At 47.6% G+C, this 21,066-nt stretch overlaps 1 protein-coding gene across 3 annotated transcripts in view; it reads left to right on the top strand.

The window, feature by feature from the left end:
* Nucleotides 1–21,066, top strand: part of IKBKE (inhibitor of nuclear factor kappa B kinase subunit epsilon) — a 169,277-nt gene that overhangs the window by 22,069 nt on the left and 126,142 nt on the right. For 2 of the 3 annotated variants that reach the window (XM_069633177.1, XM_069633176.1), the window contains 5 exons: nucleotides 2,469–2,609; nucleotides 11,723–11,852; nucleotides 12,596–12,777; nucleotides 15,897–16,057; nucleotides 18,073–18,183. In XM_069633177.1, the coding sequence (XP_069489278.1) occupies nucleotides 2,469–2,609; nucleotides 11,723–11,852; nucleotides 12,596–12,777; nucleotides 15,897–16,057; nucleotides 18,073–18,183 (725 nt within the window). Of the gene's footprint in view, nucleotides 1–2,468; nucleotides 2,610–11,722; nucleotides 11,853–12,595; nucleotides 12,778–15,896; nucleotides 16,058–18,072; nucleotides 18,184–21,066 lie in introns of those variants that run through there. The other variant, XM_069633178.1, reaches the window with a different exon arrangement.

The following is a 21,066-nucleotide window of genomic DNA, read 5'->3' on the forward strand; positions in this document are numbered from 1 at the left end:
CACAGCGTTCTGTGTCATCCACCGCTATCCCACAGGCACTGGTGCTAGCACCTCACAATCCTGCCCCTCTGTGTGTTCTCCCTCCTCCCACTCCAGCCCGTGTCCCCCCCCCACCCCTCTTCTTCCCCTTTCTCAGAAATACATAGAGCCACCCCCACAGCGTTCTGTGTCATCCACCGCTACCCCACAGGCGCTGGTGCCAGCACCTCACAATCCTGCCCCTCTGCCACTCCTTGCACGGCTTTTCTCACTGTCAGCCATGCGGCGTAATCCGCTGCATTCAGAATGTGCGCCACCCCTGGGTGGATCTTAACTCTTCCTCCACACCCACCTTCTCTTTCACCACCCTTATTCTCTCATCTGGCAACAGCCGCCATATTGTGGCCCTCATGAACATTTGTTTAAGCATTACTTCAAAATCTGAGGGCCCCTGGTCGCTCTCTACCTTCATCCACTATGTGATATCTTTGTGCTTTGCGTGAAGTTCAGCACTATCACCCCTGTGCCTTCCCTTTGTGACTGCTGCTCCTGGGCAACCCCCACCTCCTTCTTCCTTTGTACTGACTGGGGGACCACATCCCAATTGTCCACCCTGCTCCTCAACCTCTGCAGCACTGCCCTAGACCCCCGGTTTACATGACAGTTCTACCCTGTCTCGTGCCTGGTCAGTGGACCGACACCTGCTATATTGTAACTGAAACTGTAATCTGTAACTGTAATCCAAAACTGTAATCGATCCTACTGCATATTGACTCAGGCTTCAGAACTCACACGCCTACCCTGTGCCCTTTACAGCATCCACCCTACACCATCTCTACACGACAGGTGCTTTGACTGTATCACAGGTGTCTAAGAATGCTCTGACCTGCTTGCAGTCCCGTAGTTGCCCTTGCGACCCTGCACTGTATCACTACAGCACTCTGAGGCACTGTCCCTGTATTATTCCTAGAGTCCCTGAAGACTCCAAATTCCACTAGTCAAACGCACAACCGGTACAGCGAAAACCACTTTTTTTCTCTTACCTGTTGTATTGTTGTACACCCCAGTCATGCACATCTGGAAGGGGAGCTCCCGGGGATCAGCAGCATCTGTTACAGGTGCTCATCCAGATCCCCCACGCCACCTCAGGCATTCCAGGCACTCTGCACTCAGACACAAATAATACACAAGAGACCAGAAGAGGGGTGAAAAGTGCTGTAATGCTAACACACACCAGTGCATAGGAGGGCTGCACTCTGCTCTGCCCCTCCCAGCCCTGGCTCGTCCTTACATACAATGGAATAGCTAAATCTATTCTCCACCCATTAAACAGCACGTATGATAACAAACGGGTCATTTTGCCGAACAGGGGGAAGAAATTGCATTCTGCAACTGCAGGTTGTTTGTGAGGCAGGCTCTGGCAGCCTTGGGAGTTGAGCCAGCACCGTCATCACTGTGTACTTCTCAGGCGGGGCTGTTATGCCCGTCTGTCGCCTCTCAGCATTCCACGGCTCAGCTGTGCTGTGCTCTGCAACATCGCTTGGCATGGTTGTTCAGCAGGTCAGTCCCTTTGGCAAGTCTTTAGGCCAGTCCATTTGCATCAGATGTACCTCAATGATCTATTTTATTTATATCGCGCCCATCCATAAGTGTTTCAGAAACCAAAGAAAGTGCAGAATCAGAAATGTAACCTACACATTGTGGCTTTGTTGTGTGAGACCAATAGTTGCAAGCAGTACATTAATTGCATAAAAAGAAGTGGCAGGGCCTGGCATTTCTCTTGGCTGACCTGCCGGTTCTATGGTCCGTTCCAGTGGTGAGAGGTCGGAAGGGTTTGGGATTTTTCTTTTGTTTTGGTTCTTGTGACTTTTTCAAAACATGTTAAACTTTAATGTATCCTATTGAGTACGTGAACATGTGACCCAAAATAGTGCATCTAAAAAGACCTTTGGGCTTGCGAATTCAACTAAACTTAATAGTTAGTATCAAATAATGATTTATCTTTGCCCTACAGCCAGTCTGTCCGCATTTTATTTTATATTATGCTAGTTCTTAATCCTGTACAGCTTCTCCTGTCTCCCAGCTGCAGTAGCATTTGTCCTGTATCTTTGTAAATGTTAACTACATTTCCTTGTATAATAGCGCATAGAAACGGGACTGAGATGCGTCCATAACATCGAGTTTGCGTTGCAGCGCCATAGGGGTATTTATTGAGCCCGTGTGTCTAGATTTGGGGAGTTGAGGGAGCTGCAAGCGTGTGCTCATGCTCAGTACACAGCGCTTGGCACTCACTCCAGCCCTCTCACAAAACTGTTTTACTCCGGGACAGCAAGTCTGCCACATCATTGTGCCACGTTCTGGCATTGCCTGTATAAAGGATTATGAAGTCCAGTCGCCGTCCTCTATAATGCTTTATCATTTTCCTGTTCTGTTCCCATGAACATATTGACTGTACCTTCACTTGTGGGTGTTTTCTTAACGGGTTTCAGAAAACCGGGGAGCTGTATGCCGTGAAGGTCTTCAACAATAGCAGTTACCTGCGCCCATACGAGGTGCAGATGAGGGAGTTTGAGGTCCTGGGGAAGCTGAACCACAAGAACATTGTCAAGCTGTTTGCGGTGGAGGAATCGGTGAGTGCCAGACTCTAGCTGAGAGTTCTGGGTTCAGGAGGGAGGTAAGACCCAGCAGTTGAGCGGTTGTAGAGATGTAAGACCCAGCAGTGGAGCGGTTGTAGAGATGTACGTTCCAGCAGTGGAGCGGCTGTGTACGGTCCAGCAGTGGAGCGGCTGTAGATATGTACGGTCCAGCAGTGGAGCGGCTGTAGATATGTACGGTCCAGCAGTGGAGGAGCTGTAGATATGTACGGTCCAGCAGTGGAGCGGCTGTAGATATGTACGGTCCAGCAGCGGAGGGGCTGTAGATATGTACGGTCCAGCAGTAGAGCGGCTGTAGATATGTACGGTCCAGCAGCGGAGGGGCTGTAGATATGTACGTCAGCAGCAGAGGGGCTGTAGATATGTACGGCCTAGCAGTGGAGCGGCTGTATTTATTTATTAGCATTTATAGAGCACACAGCAGCCCTTAGGCATTGTGGCGCTGTTACAGAGAAGAGACTTGCTGGTTACAAGGAGGTGGAGAGCATAATGGTTACAAGCCGCAGCTCAGCTAAGTGGTTACAGGGTAGCTTCGCTTGAGGTTACAGGATATAGTATACATGGTGTTTACAATGGTTACAGTGGATATTAGTTACATGTTAATCTCACATTGGAACCAGCAGGTGTTAAAAACAAACATGGCTTAGTGTTTAATAGGGCAACAGAGGGGGATAGAAGATTTAGCTAGGAGCGCGCAGCAGAGTTAGTTGAACAGAGTAGTTTTTTGAGTTTTGCCAAAGATGACGAGGGATGTTTCTGCTCTAAGCTCGCTGGGGAGAGCTATGTGGTGGAAGCCTAGGCCTCCGGCGTTGGCTTTTGTGATGAGTGGGACTTGCAGTTGGTTTGCATGTTGACTTCTTTTGGGGCATGTAGAGCTGACTCTGTTGATGGTGTCGGTTAGATAGGGGGGTGCAGTGCGACTCATGCATTTGTGCATGGTGGTTAGGATTTTGAATTCGACTCGTTCTTTAACGGGTAGCCAGTGGGCAGCTTGCCTGGCTTGAGTGATGTGCTCTCTTTTGGGAATGCTGAGAGCTGCACGCAGCGCATTGTTCTGCACTATTTGGGGTCTGTTGAGGTTTTTGGCTGACGTGCCTGCAAGGATGGCATTGCAGTTGTCCAATTTAGCTCTGATAGTGGCACAGGCGATGGAGAGGCAGTTTTGGGGGGGAGAGAAAAGGTTTGATGGCATCAATGAGTTTGGTGGTGCGGGCTGAGGCTGAAGCAATGGCGCTGACCTGTCGTGTCAGAGAGGTTTGAGTCTAAGTAGACTCCTAGGGTCTTTACAGAGGAAGATACGGGGAGGATGGTGTTGTCGATAGCAAAGTTGTCATATTTTTTGTTTGGGTAAGATGTTTTTGGGACCCAAGAGTAGGATCTCGGTTTTGTCCCTGTTAAGGTAGAGACCATGTATTGCCATCAAAGTTTGTATGGTAGTGTAGATTTGGAGGAGGGCTGCTGCGTCTTGGTCGTAGTCACCAGAGAGGGGGAGCAGTACTTGGTCGTCAGCATAGTTTGTGTAAGCTATGCCTAACGAGTCAAGTAGGTCAAACAGTGGCTTGGTAAGTGGCAAGTTGTAGAGGGTGGGGGTGGTGCCAGATCCGTGGGGCACTCCGCAGTGAATGGTGTTGGGGGCAGCATTGGCCTGATCGGAGTAAACCTTCATGGCTCTACCTTCTAGGAAGGAGGTTATCCATGAGGTTGCTTCTGTAGAGAAGTGAGCTGCATTGGAGAGATGGGAAGTCAGAATGTTGTGATCTACAAGATCAAATGCAGTGGAGAGATCTAGGAGGAGCAGGAGGGCTGGTTTGCCCTTGTCCATGATGTTGGTGATTTGGGTTTTGAGATCTAGTAGGGTGGTTTCTGTGCCGTGACCTTTCCGGAATCCAGATTGTCTATTACCCAAAATTGCATTGGTTTCTAAATAGTGTTGGATTTGGGAGTGGGCCGCTTTATCAAGGATTTTGAGGAGGAAGGGGACTGTGGTGATGGGACGGTAGTTGTTGGATTATGAGGGATCAAGGGTGGGTTTCTTTATGAGCGGGCGGCCCAGGCTTCTTTTAGGCTTTGGGGTACAATGCCTGAGGAGAAGGAGGCGTTAATGAACGCATTGATGATAGGGGTGAGCGTGTCGGTGCACTCTTAGATGATAGAGGGTGGGCATATGTCACCTTTGCAAGTGGAAGGTTTGATGTGTTGGAGGAGGTCAAGGACTTCCTTTTCTGAGACATCTCTGAATGAAAAGAATGGGGTGTTGGGAGAGAGGGATTGGAGGGGGGTATGTTGCCCTGATTGGGTAAGGCTTTACATTGAGAAAGTATTTTTCCCTGAAGTTTAATTTTGTTGAGGAGGGCTGATTGAATGTTGGGGCACCAGGCTTCATCTTTAGATATTTCGTCTGGTTTAGTGGGTGGGGTAGGGAGTTCTTTGAAGATGGTGAATATTTCCTTGGATTTAGAGTTGGCATTGATTATTCGGAGATTAAAAGATTCAGATTTGCTTATAAAAATTGCTTTTTATATGTGGAGGCGCAGGTTTTTAATTCAGTCCGGGCGGAGAGGGATGGCAATGATTGCCACTTTGCAAGGGCGAGGCGTTTGTTGTTGCCTAGGGCTGCTAGTTCTTCAGTAAAGCAGGAGTTAGTGTGCATGGAATTTCTTTCTTTCTGATCCTCTAGCGGACCTATGGTTTCAATGGCTTTGGTAAGAGTAAGGGAATAGATGTTAGCAAAAACCGTAGGTAGATATATAGGTATGTAGATATGTACGGTCCAGCAGTGGAGCGGCTATAGAGTTGTAAGGTCCAGCAGTGGAGGGACTGTAGGTATGTACGGTCCAGCAGTGGAGCAGCTTAGAGATGTACGGTCCAGCAGTGGAGTGGCTGTAGAGATGTACGGTCCAGGAGTGAAGGATTGTAACTTATGAACCCTTTAGAGTAGGGCACTGGTAAAGTGTAGTTTATCTCCTGCATTGCAGGGCCTCGAGGTAGTGTCTATCGTGCCCAAGTCCTTCTCATTATCCATGGAGATCCCAAGTATAGGGCAATGGTAAAGTATAATGTTAAAAAAAGCAGGGGTGAGGTGTGCACTCCAATTCCTGGCCAATATATTACCTGACGAAGTGTCCAAAAACAATCACAGGGTTAATTCCCAATTTGCTGCCCAATAGCTCACAGGTTTGATTCCCTTCTTGCACGGTTGTACTCCTTCAAGCGCTTTCGTATCTGCAATACTCATCAGGGAGGCTGAGTTGCCATTCAATTCAGGTGAATCCAATATAAATGCAGTTGCAGTCTCTAGGAATTATGGTCAATATAGTGAACCCATGTAAACTGGTAATATATTGGCCAGGAATTGGAGTGCGCGCCTCACCTCTACTTTTTTGAACATTTGACTTGTGGAGATCTGGACTCCAGAGGCTGCAGCACCAGGGTTATTTTGCCCTACACTGGAGAGCCATAATCATGATTTACCCCCTCCCCCTGCTAAGGGTATGATATGTGTGTTGGAGGGGAGTCTTTCACTGGTCACCTGAATTGTTTAAATGGGTTCACTACATTGACCATAATTCCTAGAGACTGCAACTGCATTTATATTGGTTTCACCTGAATTGAATGGCCACTCAGCCTCCCTGATGAGTATTGCAGATACGAAAGCGCTTGGTGGAGTACCACAGTGCAAAAAGGGAATCAACCCTGTGGACTATTGGGCAGCAAATTGGGAATTAACCCTGTGAATATTTTGGACACTTGTTCAGGTAATCTATTGGCCAGGAATTGGAGTGCGCGCCTCGCCCCTGCTTTTTTGAACATTAAAATGGTAACGTATAGTTTATCTCCTGCATTGAAGGGCATCAAGGTCAGTCTTCTCGTGCCCAAGTCCTTCTCATTATCCAAAGGTGCAAGTCCGATCACATTACGCTGCCTGCGCACCATACATCCAGGATGTGCGCCATTATCTGTAATGGCATTTGCCCCATTGACTCTCTCCTCCCTGATGGCTACAAGATCCTCTCCGAACCCAGAACCAACCTTCCAGGAGGTGGAGTAGGTGATCTTCTGGGAGCGGATCTCTGCTTTTGTCATTCCTGCACAGCACTAATCCTCCTTTGAATGCCTGGCCTGCAGGCTCTCCATCTCTCCTGGACTCTCTCTCCTACTGTGGCTTCCATCTACAGGCCACCTGGCCAGGTTGCCCTCTTCCCCTCCGAGTGGGCCGACCTCTCCTCCTACCTCCTTGTCTCTACCTCTCAACCTCTCCTCCGACGAGACCTCAGCATCCACTTGGATGCTTCTAGCCCCTCCTGTGGGCGTTTCACAATATCGGCGACTCTCTCTCTCTCTGCCCTGAATGGTCTTATCTTGTCAGACATCCCCCGCCTCCAACCCTCTCAACACTCCTCTCTTTTGGACGGACCATTTTCTTCCCTTCTGTCCACCAGGGAAAGCCAACCCGAGCACTGCCACCCACCTTCTCGGTCATCCGCCCCATGAAGCATGCTTTAGCTGCTACTTTCTCTCCTCCCCTCCACTCCTAAAACGTACTCACTCTCTGACACAGCCCTCTCCAACCCTCTGACACAGCTGTCTCCAACCTGCATCTCTCAATCTAACACTCTTGATGTCCTTGCCCCTGTCATGAGAATCCATCTGAAGCCCAGATCCAAGTGCAACTCTTGGTATGATTCAGACCTCGCCACCTTTAAATGCAAGTGTAGGTCGGCCGAGAGGAAGATGAGGTCATCAGGCTCATCCTCTGACAAACTGGCCTGCCGCCTGCTCCAGAGGCAATCTAGACTCTCTGTCCTGTCCAAGAAGAGAGCCTACATCCAATCCTGCGGCCTCTAACAACTCGGCCAAACTCTTAAAAATTTGCAAGGAGCTGGCCAATCCTGCTGCAGTCTCCACCTCTCCTGTTCCCTCCCAGTCTCTCTGCACGGCCTTGGCATCTCACTTCACCACTAAAACTCAGGACATCCGGTCCACTCTCTTCTCTTCCTCTCCCTCTACCACTCCCGGACCCTCTCCGGCCGTCTCTCCTTCTCCTTTCTCCTCTTTCCCAGTGTTCACTACCGACCAATGTTTCTAGTTAAGTCCGATCTATGACAGTCTTGTCAAAGCAGGTGCTGCCCTGCTCCTCCAGAACCACCAAGGACCACATCGACACCCTCGGCTGATTTCTGCAATCCCTCTTTTGCCACTGGAACCTTCCCTTCCCTCCTAAAGCACTCCCTTGTGCACCCCATCCTCAAGAAGCCCCTGCCGATCCTTCCTCTCTGGCAAACTACTGCCCGATTCTTTCCTGGGCAAACTCCTGGAAAAGCTGGCCATCTCCCAGCTTACTCTCCATACTGAATCTGTTGGTTGTCTCCATGATCACCAGTCTAGCTTTAGAGCAGCCAGAAGCACAGAAACTGCTCTCTTGAACACTGTGAAGACGTACTCTCTATGCTAACCTTCCTTCTGTCCTCATTCTCCTTGTTCTATCCTCTGCTTTCGATGCAGTCAACCACGCCATTCTGATGAATTGGCTCTGTGCCAACCTGAACATCAAGGGTCAGGTCCTAGCATGGTTGACCTCTTTTCTCTCTGATCGACCCTCCCACTTGCAACTTGGCTCCTTTCTCTCTACCACCTCTCTCTACATGTGATATTCCCCAGGGTTCTAACCTCTCACCCTGGCTCTTCAACCCTTACTTGGCACCTCTGGTCCACCTCATCTCTACATTCTGTTCTAACTTTCAGTGTTGTGCGGATGACACTCTGCTCTCCTTCAGGCTCCCCTCGGCCTCCTCTGTTCTCTCGTTCATACCTGAATGTCTATCCGCGATTCAGGAATGGTGTGCCTCAGGAATGGTACGCCTCCAACAATCTCTGCCTTAAATCCAGTAAGACTGAGATTCTTCTAATTGGGACCCCTGCTCCAGCTTTACTCTGGCCACCCACACTGGGTCTTCTAACCCCACCTTCCTGTGAGGCGAAGAACCTTGCGGTCATCTTCGACTCCACCCTCTCCTCACATCTGACATCTCTAAGAAGTCACACTACCAGCTGCCCCTCCTCAGAGGTATTCTTCCTTTCCTCTCTTCCCCCCAGAAGCTCACTGTCTCTAGAGCTCTGGTTCTCTCTATGCTGGACTACTGCAAAAGCCTCTTTCTAATTCTACCTGCCTCTACTCTTCGCCTTTTGCAGCTAATCCAGAACAGGACTGCTAGACTTGTCCTTGGCCTGAATCCCAGGGATCGTATCACTCCAGCTCTGAAATCTCTTCGCTGGCTCCCGGTGGCAGCAAGGATCAAGTTCAAGACCCTCTGCATCGTCCACAAGGCTTTCTGGGGGTCGGGACCACACTACATCCAACTTTCTTTTCCTATGCATCTTTCTTCTCGAGCCCTCCGCTCAACCACTTATGGCAGTTTACCACTCCACTCTTCCCCTCCTCCACCCAGCACTTCTCCTCTTCCCTTCCCCTCACACTTGCACAATCTGAATGCCGCAAAACCTAGTAAGATTGTTTGTTTTGTCCTCCCTCTGTCTATCCTGCCTTGCCTTGTCGTGCCTAGAAACACTTGGGTACAGGCACGTTATAAATGACGTATCGTATCATATCATTTCTCTGAAGTGACCCAGAATCACCCATGCCCAGTGTCTTTGCCTATGACATGCCCCTGTCCCTGTAACCCGTGTCATGCTCCTTTCCCATTGGCCATGCCATGCCCAAACTCCATTACCTGTGCCATGCCCCTGTCTGTTAACCGTTCCGCTGTCCCATTACCTGCGCCGTGCTTGAGCTCCCTTCTCCATGCCATGCCCCTTGCTCCTTCGCTCATTACATCCCCTGGCCACATTAACCATGCCATGCCCAAGCCTCATGATCAGTACCACACCCTTCCTGCACAAGCCATGAGATGCCACACCACTAACAGCGATGCTGGTCTTATCCATCACATTTGAAGTACCCCATACCAGCCATGTGGAGCCCCCTTCCTTTCAGACATAGTCTGACTCATCTTCGCACACACACCATACGATACATTAGCGCGTTAAGCCTTCCCATGTGCCACATCTACCCAAGTTATAGTAGACCAGTTGTCTGTCAATATCCTTATAGGGTGCCCCACACACACACATCAGCGATGACCTTATGCCACAACACGCATGCTTATGCCACTCCCTTTTAGGAGGTGCGCAAGGGCCATCGCTCAGGAGGGGCCTTAATCCCCTTCTGAGGTGCTCAGTCCCATTGGCCTCAATGTGCCCTGCTTCCACTACAATGCCTAACTTTCCCTATCCTAAGGGTTTCCCTACCTAACGCAACTAAACTAGGGATCTGGTCATCAGGATTACAGTCCAAATGAAAAGTCTGTCCTCCGTCTAAAAACTAATCTAACTGACCCTCCCACTATTACTACAAAACAAAGGAACCAGGAGAATGACTTACCTTCTCCTGGTCTGTGTCTCGGCAAAGTTCTCTTCAATATGGGATCTTTAAATAGTCTTTTCTAGTTATCGCAGTATCTTATTCAGTTCTTTCAATGGGCTTTCCCAGGTCCTTGTATGTTGTTTCCCCGGATTCTTCAGCCTCCTTACTTGGCGTTCTCTGGTTGACTGAGTCTCTCAATGTCCGTTCCAATTCAGTCAGATGTTTTTAGATCAACGCTCTTTCCTTTTGGTTAACTTTCTCCACACTGAGGTTCATAGGTAAAGTCTCTGTTTGACTCTTGACCCTCTTCGGATCTTGCCATTCACTGGGACGAGTATGATGAGACTCTGAATGTGTCTCGCTCTTCTGGTAATCGCTCCATTCACTGGGATGCGTATGATGAACTCTTGAATAACCCTCCCCCTTCTGATTGTTGTACCTTCCACTGGGACAAGGAGGCTTTCTCCAATCTTTGTTTGGTTTGCTTATTTATAGCATATAATATCTCTGTCCCTTTTTACATCTGCCCCCTGTTCCCCAGGTCACCTGCTCTCCCCGTTATCTGCCTTGAAAGGGGTGTACGTCACCAGGTCAGTGTTCCCTTTCCCTTTCCCTTCTTCGTACTCAGTTGGAACAGCTCTCAAGAGTTCCTCTGACCACTCTTCTTACAAGCTACGTGTCTAATGATGGTATCAGCGATAAAATGGGTTTTCACCTGTTTCCCTGTCAGGCCACTACCTTTCTGCTTCGTTCCTTACTCAGCTTCTGCTTCCCTTGACAGGCTTGCTCGGGCCCGTCCTTGGCACCTTGCCTCTCCGGGATGCCAACGTTGGTGCTCTTCTCTGGCCCTATTTGCGTGTTCCTAATGGGACCTTGACAGGCTTCTCCCAATCTGTCGGTTGTACCGCACACTGCTGGCACTTCTCATCGATGCTGTTCCCTGGCATAGGAAACGGCGTCTTGCTCCTCAGTCTCCTCAATCTGGCCGGTTTATTTCTAATGGGTCTCTCTTCCTGGTTATCCTGGTGCTCCTGGCCTTCCTCTTCTTATCACCCATTGCTGGGACTTCCCCGGCTTCTCAGGAAAGTCCTTACTTGTTAGGGCCATGTTCGTTATAACGCCTCTTTGCTTATTCGTCTCAGTGATTGACCTATAAGCATTCTTTATTACTCCTACTTTCTTACACTTCACAGTACGAAGCAGATACGTTTCCTCTATCATTATATCTCAATAACAAATTTAAGAGGAGTCTAGTGGTCTAGTTCATGACGTTGTATTGAGTTTTTGAGGATAATGAAAATGGAGTTTGGAAAATAGAAAGGGAGTCTTTGTCCCCAGGAGGGGAGTCTCTCCCTGTGAGTCCCGTTTGCTGCCACCCCTAGAGGGAATGTTGCATAGTGGGCGCACCTCCCTAGCCTCAGTTAGAGGTTCCCCCCCCTTGGGGGAAGTGACTGAATCACTCGATTCATCACACTTGCCAGCAAACACGCCAGGCAAGCTTTCAGCGGCACTGTACTGTCTTAAGCTCTCCCTGTTCCCATATGGGGCCAGCTTACTCCTGGACCGCTGTGGGCACATCAGAGGTGGAAGGGAGAATGGGCGCTGAGCTTTTTGTTCTACCCACCATCCTGGATATGCAGTAACTGGTTCTACCTCTTCTTTGCCCTAGGGAACCAGTAAGCAGAAGGTCCTGGTTATGGAGTACTGCTCCAGCGGGAGCCTGCTGACAGTGCTCGAGGAGCCCGAGAATGCCTTTGGCCTGTCCGAGACTGAGTTTCTCATCGTGTTGCAGTGTGTTGGTGAGTGCTGGAAGACAATTGGGCCTACTTTGGCCCCTTTTATTGGCCCAGTGATGAACCTTTGAAGCGCAGACAAGAGGCTAAGTGGGGTCTTTCTCTAGAAACCACAGAGCCTGAAGTTTGACACTGAAGAGAGATCACTCCGATTGGCTAACCCCGTAAGACTCAAAATGCATTCACATAAGAACATTTCTGGGCAGAATCCCATCTGTAATCAGATCTCAAGCACGTCTGTGTCCCAGGGAGCTGCCTGTTCTGGGCTGACGATGAAGCTATGTATATAGAGGCAGCATGAGTTTAAACATTTAAAATGAGGTATGCCAGATTTTCATTTCAGAGGCGAAAAGTTTTTCATACCAATAAAATGGTTGTAATAGGACACGCACACACACACCATGAATAGCTGCAAAGGTTATAGGTGATATACATTGTCGCACAAAAACAATGCAAGGATCCTTACAACAAATACCCCAACACAGTCTTGTGTTGTATGACACTCTGTCCTCCCATGCCCTCTCAACCAGTCTACGGAAATGTGGTTGGTTTTTGATGACCAGCCAAACATTATTCTGTGAGTCCTTAACACAGCTGTTTATACTGGCTTAATTATTTGTTTTTATTTCCCCCAAAAACAGTACTGCTTTGGATCCACAACCCGTCTCATACAAACTAGCTGTAAATCCCCCCAGCCACCCACCCCTGGTTTCCCCAACACTGACTTGTGTCCTCTCTTACGTCCTCAGTCGCCGGAATGAACCACCTCCGGGAGAACGGCATCGTCCACCGAGACATCAAACCCGGGAACATCATGCGACTAGTTGGTGAGGACGGACAGAGTATCTACAAACTGACGGACTTTGGCGCCGCACGAGAGCTGGGTGACGAGGAGAAATTTGTTTCTATTTACGGGACAGAGGAGTACCTGGTGAGTACATCTGATATATATAATATATATTTTGTAATTGTTGCCTTGAGCCTTCACACAGCCGACCAATCACTATATACACATTGAACGTTCGGTGCATCCAATGTCGACATATTCCCTGCTAGATATCGGGGGACATCCCGTACAAACAGAATACATGTATGTCAGTACAGTGACACAAGGAAGGATATGATATTATGAGTCACTTATAAAGCGCCTGTATACTTGTGTTTCTAGACGCGACAAGACAAGATAGGGTACGGAGGGAAGACGAGAAAAACGATCTTACTAGGCCTTGAGGATATCCTTTCTTTACACCGTAGACCCCAGGAGAATAGACCATGGTCTGTTTGAAGAAGCAGAGTAAAAAGAGTTGCGTTATAACCAAAATCACTTTGTAGGCAGGGAGAGGCTGAGCGCAAGGACCTTAAAATAAGGGTTTCTTATTTTCAAGAGGTGCTGTGGGTTTGAGAGAATATCTATATAATAGTCCAATAACGGGAAAATAGCAGGACATTTTTGTTTGTGAAGAAGGATTTTGCCACAGTCTGGGTCGATGAGCTCATTAGGGGTATATTATGAAATTATTCCACAGAGGGTCAGCTTTGAAGAAAATTTGACATATATGTAGCGGTTATTTCTTTTTTTCTAGAATGTGGCACACTGGGTGTGTGGAGAAAATCCTTTGCGGAAAATTGTAAGGATTGGAAATTGCTATTTAGCTGCTGCTTGTGCTCTAGCAGAGCCTGGCTAGCTTGACACCAACAGCTGTCGGGAGCTATTATTGACTCTAGGCCAGCTGGTGCCATCTGAGCACATACATGTGATAAGTCTGTGTGTTTGAGAATGTGAACTAGGATAATGAAGGGCACCTCTAGAAGACATTTAAAGCACGATGGATCATGTATTTATGGGGCATGCTATGCACTCGCTCCTGGCTTCCCAGCGTTGACTCCTGTTTAGCTGGTTAGGAGATGCTTTCAGCGCCTGCTTATGAAATCTTCATTTTGAACTGACTGAGATCCTCCTCATCGGCACACCTTCACCATCCTTTCCCCTCACTCTCATGCCGGCCTCCCTTGGCTCTCCCCCTGCCCCTACCTGCAAGGCTAAGAATCTCAGGGTCATCTTTGACTCCACACTCTGCCCCTACCTGCAAGGCTAAGAATCTCAGGGTCATCTTTGACTCCACACTCTCCTTCTCTCTCCTCACATCTCCAATGTATCTATAAAGTCAAACTTCTACTGCACCTCCTCAGAGGTACTCTGCCTTTCCTCTCCTTCCCCCAGAAGCTCAGTCTCCCAATCTTTGGTTCTCTCTAGGTTGGACTACTGCAACAGCCTTTTTCTAAATCTACCTGCCTCTACTTGCCACCCTTTACAACTCCTCCAGATTAGGACTGCAAGACTTGTCCTTGGCCTCAAGCCCTGGGATCGTATCTCTCCAGCTTTGAAATCCCTTCATTGGCTCCCAGTGGATGCAAGGATTACATTCAAAACCCTCTGCATTGTCCACACGGATTTCTGGGTCCAAAATACCTTCAGCTATCTCTCCGCAAATACCTCCCCTCTTGAGCCCTTCACTCCTCTACTTCTAACTCCCTCAGGGTCAGTCGCTTTTCTAAGAAACGAGCTGGGGGTACATCTCTGTCTTCGGCTGCGGCCTCCCCTTGGAACAGTCTCCCGATCATCTTGAAACTTGAGGAGAACCATCTCCAGTTCCGGAAGCACCTCAAGACCTTTCTCTTCGCTTCTTCCTTTGCCCCTCTTCTCCCCTGCTGATCTGCTTCTCTCTCACGGCATCGTGCACCTGGCCACCCTCTGTTCCCTCGGGACCAGGTACCTGCTCACCCTGCCTCCATCCTGCACTGCCTCTGGGCCACCCCTTGCACTGGGATCTGTATCTGTACCCATACAATTCCCCCACTCTTCTTCAGCACTTATCAGATATATCCTATCTGACTAATTATGCACTTGCAACTTGCCGGCTGCACTACCTTTTCACTACATTATCTATTTATTTCACTTAATATTCTTTTTTTTCCTCTGTTCTGCACTTTCCACTTCTCTCCCTTGCACGCACTTCCCCCCTTTCCCTTGCACTTGCGTTATTTTGTTCTCCCCTGTTCCTCTCCCTTTGCTTGGTTCGCTCTGTAACACGTGTGTATGAGCGCGATATAAATAAAATATCATATCATAACCCTGTAATGGTGTCAGACGCTGGTAAGACTGTAGTGTAAAGACTTGCAGACACAAGTTCTTAAATGGGCAAGGCTGACGCATCCCTTTATCCTCCCGAGGTATAGAGAGTACCATTGAACTGGGTAAAGATAACTACTTTCATGACAGTGCTTGGAAGCCGGAGTAATCTGGCAAGAAGTAATACATAAAAAGGTAAAAATCATTTGATCGATACCGTAGATTTAACCGAATGCAATTTTAGGAGAAGTGACCGAATTTATTTGACCGAAAATGGTAGGTAATGTAGTATTTGTTTAGTGCATAATAGATGGGGTGTGGGCTAAGGGTAAAAGTTAGGGTAGAGAGGGGTAAGGGTAGCTTCGGGGGGGGGGGTTCTCCCTCCGCATTAAACAGAAAAAGTTAATTTTGATTTTTGGTATAGATTTGGTCACTTCTCCATTAGGTAAAATATCTTCGATCAAATATACCCAAGCCTCATTCGATTGCAGGAATTGCATCCTAATATCCCTAATGAAGCTCCTGCAGGGGCGGTGGGGATATTTGGCAAATGCAGCATTTTGGATCTGTGCAAATATTTTGAGCGAGACAACAAGGGAGACAGAGACTGGACTCTGGAGAGCTTTTTGGGGGCCTTTTTAAAGAGTGACTTCCTTCCGTAAGAAAGGGCGAAGTGGGCTTGCCGAAAGATGATCATTTCAGAAAAATGTTCTATTATAACAAGAAACATTTGCACCTGAAAGCTCTACCGAGTACATGTGTTGGTTCTTTTTTAAGTGGTGGACATGGTGTCAGTTTGGAAAGGTGCTCCTCATCATTGAAATCATTTGAGATTGACATGTCCAAAGAAGCAGGAATTTGGGCATATCGGGACTTTGGGATTTCTATGTGTAACTGTTCTTTCTGTCGCCCTATTCCAGCACCCCGATATGTATGAGCGCGCTGTGCTGAGGAAGCCTCTGCAGAAGGTCTACGGAGTGACCGTGGATCTGTGGAGTATCGGGGTGACCTTCTATCATGCCGCGGCAGGTAGCCTCCCCTTCATCCCGTACGGGGGGCCGCGCAAGAACAAGGAGATTATGTAAGAATTTTTTAGGAGGGCTTGTTATCTTTTGGAATATTTCAGGGTGTGGCCTCAATTGATCTTTTCCTGTATGATCTTAATTTGCAGACCCAATTGGGGGCGACAAAACAAACAACATTTAAAAATATTCAATAGAATTCCACAATTTCAACTTAATGTTGCATGGAATAGTTTTGTTGAAGAACAGGAGGGATGCCTGTGATTCTAGGCTCTGTACATGCTCCTTCTGTCCACCCCTGACCTCTTCGTTCTCACCTTAAGCTCCTCACGGAGGAATCCTGCAGGGATTTGTCAGTGTCGACTCCACAGCAGTTCAGGTTGATGAAGGAAGTACTATGGAGTGGAGTAACATTAGTCAATGTTATTGTTACACACTTTCAGAAAAGAGGTAGAGTGTTTGTTGTGATGGTTTCCAGCCTTGCTTGGGCCAGGCACCAGGGCCAATCAGGTTCTTTAGTTGCGCTGCCACAGCACCACAGCGTGGCACTTGAGTAGCTTTGAAGACTTTGTTCCTCGGTCACAACCAGAGCCCATGTCAACCTGCTGCATTTCAAATGGGAGGAAAGTAATTGTTGCACTTTAAAGTGGTATTGTTGTGGTAAAAGTGCCAGCACTGGGGCTACAGCAGGTTCCAGGATGGTAATGTTAATCTTACTGGGTCTTGTACCACGCACTGTTGCCACTTCCATTGCCTCTTGGCGCCCTGGTGGATCTACAATGGAAGGAGGGTTGGGGGGTGGTTTGTTAGTGGGGTCGAGCAGGAGAAGAGCAAGAGAGCTGTGATGTGCTGTTGGCAGCTTCAGTTCGGAGAAACCAGTCACTGAGCGTTGGTGCGTTTTTCGGTTGGTACCCATCATTAAATAAATGTCTGAGGTTTATTATAGTGGGTATAAATGGCTATATTTACATTTAAGCTTGGACTCTAAGTGCCAGTAGAGGAGGCACCGTTCTGCACATAGCCCATTGCTTTAACAGTGGATGTTTCTTAAAAAGCCATGACCATATTGCTCTCACAAATCAAGGAAAGAGTCCCAGGCATGGTGGTAAAGCAGACAAACTAATGACTTGTATGATGTTAAATGTAGAAAGTAGCTGTTCTGTCTGGACCCCCAGGGCACAGGGTCCAGGCACGTTTTTGCTGTAGGCACCCAGCCAACATACACCCTTACAGGGATCACCCTGTTGGACCATGGGCTTACTGTCCGATCATGGCCCACAGAGCCAGAGTTGCCACGCTAGGGCTCTGGATCACCAATGCAGAGTTGCCACGCAGGGGCTCTGCTGTGGCTGACATGAGGCTGGGTTGCCACGCCGGGACCATGCCAATAGGAAGGGCTCTGCAGGGCAGGCCCTCTGCCTGGTAGGCTGCAGGCGCAGCACGGCTTGAAGACACATCAAGCAGGAGTTTGGTGGATCTGACTGATGAGCGGGAAACCGCTTGTCTTTTATTTACTTGGTCACATGGTCACAGACCTGTGACATTAGCACAAGTCTTTAGCGGGGCTCGTTCCTTTTAAAGGGGCACAACACTACAGTGGCAGACCTGAAAGATCTGGTTGTCCTTTGCCATGACATCTTGGTTATCTTTTTGGGGCTGTGGGGGGGGATTGTGGGGGGAGGGATTGCAGTATAATCCAAACAAACTGAAAGGTTTTTCTATGGAAGAATGATGGGGGAATTGAACCTGCCCACCACTTCACAGCCATTTCACTGCATTTAGTGCACAGTTTTTCGACACGTTTTTTCATGGCATTTTATTGGTGGCCGTGGGATAATGGATGTGTATTAGAGTTCTTTATTAGTGAGGGTGGGGGAGAATGGGGCCATGGGAGATTGGTATATGGGGGCTTGCCCCCATAATAAATGCTACTTAGAAGCATGGTGAAGCGGCCACTGTGACGAGGTGGTCCAGATCCGTAGGGGAGTGGGTGTCGGTGTCCAAAACAAAGGGGTGCCCCTAACCTGTACGCCCCTTCTTGCACTGATAATTGAATGTATCTGTTGTTCCACAGGCACCGGATCACGACAGAGAAGCCTCCCGGGGCCATTGCCGGCATTCAGAGAAGGGAAAACGGACCAATCGAGTGGATCTACAACCTGCCCATCACCTGCCGGCTTTCCACGTAAGTGACTGATTGGGGATTCAAATTCAGGGTTTTCTCCCACCAAGGGCTCTTGATTTAACTAAGTTCTCCCAATGATAGGTGAAGCTTTGTGTCTGTGCAAGCATTGAATTTATACCGGCAAAACCCATTGGTGAAACCCAAAAGTGGTGATTTCCAAACCAGTTCTCTACTCTCCATCCAGCCTCAGGACTTTAAGTGGCCCACCAGGATTTGAGACCACTTGTGCGGTCGCAAACAGAACAAGTACATATCCCTGCCGTCGAACGGTACAACTAGTGCAGAAAGCGAAGGATCGTAGAGAATGCACAACCTCACTCCAACCCACCCACTCACCGTCTCCATGGCGTCATCTCCACCACCAAAGAGTGGAAAATCTCAGCCCCCAATTGCATAAAAAGGAATTTTCCCCATGCACTCTATAGCCGACGGAGTGGTGTGATTATTGCACTTGGGTCTGTAAATTGGTTGCAAGTCATACAGATATTTAATTTGTGTGTTAATGAGCATGTTAAGAGGTTGGTGCAAAATTGTCCATTTGTGTAAATGTGTAGCTTTCAGTGATCAATCCGCATTTAGCGCTCTCACAATAAGACACGCGCAACAGTTTACACAACCATCTGTGCAATAAAATCAAGGGAATTAACAGCGACAAAGCGCGAATTAGCAAAGATGTTGTAAGTGTAGAAATGCATTTGGATTCACACAAGAACCCTGTTTTATATGATGATGGTTTAATTTGATAGGTTACGCATGTAAGTGGTCTGTTGCATCTCTTGTGGTTGACGGGTTGCCTAAAGAAGGCGCCAAATATGTTTCAGTCACTTTATTATTCTTATGTTTTATTATGCCCTTCATCAGGACTAATATTGAGAAAATGTCAATTTATGCAAAGTTAGCCACCCATTCCTGGATATGGATTTTATTTCAAGTAATGTGTGATTCTTGGTGTAAGAATCAACACCTGGGTCCCATCGATATTATTTTTCTGGTAAAATTTAGTCCTAATCCTGCCACCTAGAAGTAGGATCGGTGAAGGAAATGTGAGCAATCCTGTTTATTTGAGATGCTGTTAAGAGCTTATTGGGATTAGAGGTCAAATGCTTTCTTGAGCTTTCACAGTCGCCTATACAAAGTGTTCCATAGACGATGTTAAAGCGCCACAATGCCTCTGGGCTGCTTGTGTGCTTTATAAATGCAAATAAATAAAATACGGCTGAGATCAAGGGCCTGATTTACACAAATGTTTTCAATGGGACTTTCCCATGTTAAAACATTTTTCTAAATCGGCCGTTAGACTGTCTTATTGACCTTGCAATGCATGACGTGCCAGGCCCTGGCTTCGTAGGCCCAGGTTCTAGCACCATTTTCCCATTGTTGCCATTTTATGGCAAGGTAGTACCATTATGGCAGCACCTGGAGAATGCTCACTCTAAAGAATAACCTGTTGGCTTTGACAGTGCGTGTTAGAGATGGCGCCGGCTTGTGGTGCAATTGTCTCTAGGGTGCATGTCTGGCTCATAGGGAGCAGTTAGAGGGCTTGGCTGAGTCCCTGCTAGCCGCCCATGTCTAATTGGCATGTGTGTGGGTGGAGAGATGTACACTAGGGAAATAAGCTGGAGGGGGTGTGTAAGAGGATAGTCATTTATGTGTGTAGTGTGAAGACATCATGAAGAAATACACAACAGACAATGGATTAAAAGTGCACAAACATGGTTTATTAATTTCAACGTCAGGATGGGAAAAGGCCTAACTTGCCCTATAATAAGGTGGGATTTCCCTACCTAAATAAAACCTAGGAAAGTCAAAGAGTTCAACTGAAGTCTGTCTGTATCCAAAGCCTATACTTGCCCTCAAAACTAATCTATACAATGTGTAGGGATGCCAGCAACCAAAGGAAATGGTGTCCAGCATAAAGGTCTGAGCCTCTTCCATCTCTCGGCTTCCTTTCAGCTCCCTCCCCCAAGTATAAAAACAGTTCTTGCAAAAGTCTCAAAGTTACCTCCTTTGAGTTCAGGATGGTACAGGTTTAACCAATACTCAGGGTTCCCTTCCCCAAGATCCAAGTAACACAATTCTAAAAACAAAAGCCCCTTGAGACTCCGGTCTTAAGTCAATAAAGGTCTCAAGTCTCAGGGTTCCCTTCCCCCAAGACTTAATTTCAGCAGCACAAACATATCCCGTATTCTTTTAGAGTTCTTTGCCACTCCTGTGCCTTCTTTTTATGGTGGGATTTTAAAAGTCCTAACTGTGTTGGACTAACCTTCAACCTTTTAGTTAATTCTGCTTTGAATGTCATTCTCCATTATATGCAGTTTTCACATTCTCCGGTATCCAATATGCCTTTGTTTGTTTCAATATTAAAGTTCCATTCACCTTAGAATACAGCACATACTGATTTCACTTGGATTCAAAGTTTAATTTATTTTTAGCACGCAGCATGTAATAGGTTTACTCGTTTTATTTCTGAGCTTAATATGTAACAGTCCTGTTCTCTTGTAAGATTTTCATTCCGTTTGGTATTCAAGAAACATGGATTGTACTCAATTCAGTTTTCAATAGGCATGTGTTGCACTTGTTAAGGTTTTCATTCAACCCGATGTGTCTTTCGAGAACGTACTTCCTCCAACTAATGTATGGTACGTGCGGTGAGCATTACTGCGCTCAATTAAAACCCTGCCACTTCGGCATTACTTCCTTCAATCACACCATTGTGTAGATTACCTGCTGCACTCCTTAGATCACCTGATTTATTTTGGAGGGCAGACATTGTGTTGCATTTGAGGCATTTTGCGGGCGGGCAGTGGGTCGCAATTACTTTTATTGTGGTTGGCAGGAAATGTATTGCACTTGGATGGATTGTGGGAGTTGGCAATGTATTGC

The sequence above is a fragment of the Ambystoma mexicanum genome, chromosome 13, assembly GCF_040938575.1.
Source record: "Ambystoma mexicanum isolate Mex_15411 chromosome 13, UKY_AmexF1_1, whole genome shotgun sequence".
Classification (NCBI taxonomy): Eukaryota; Metazoa; Chordata; class Amphibia; order Caudata; family Ambystomatidae; genus Ambystoma; species Ambystoma mexicanum.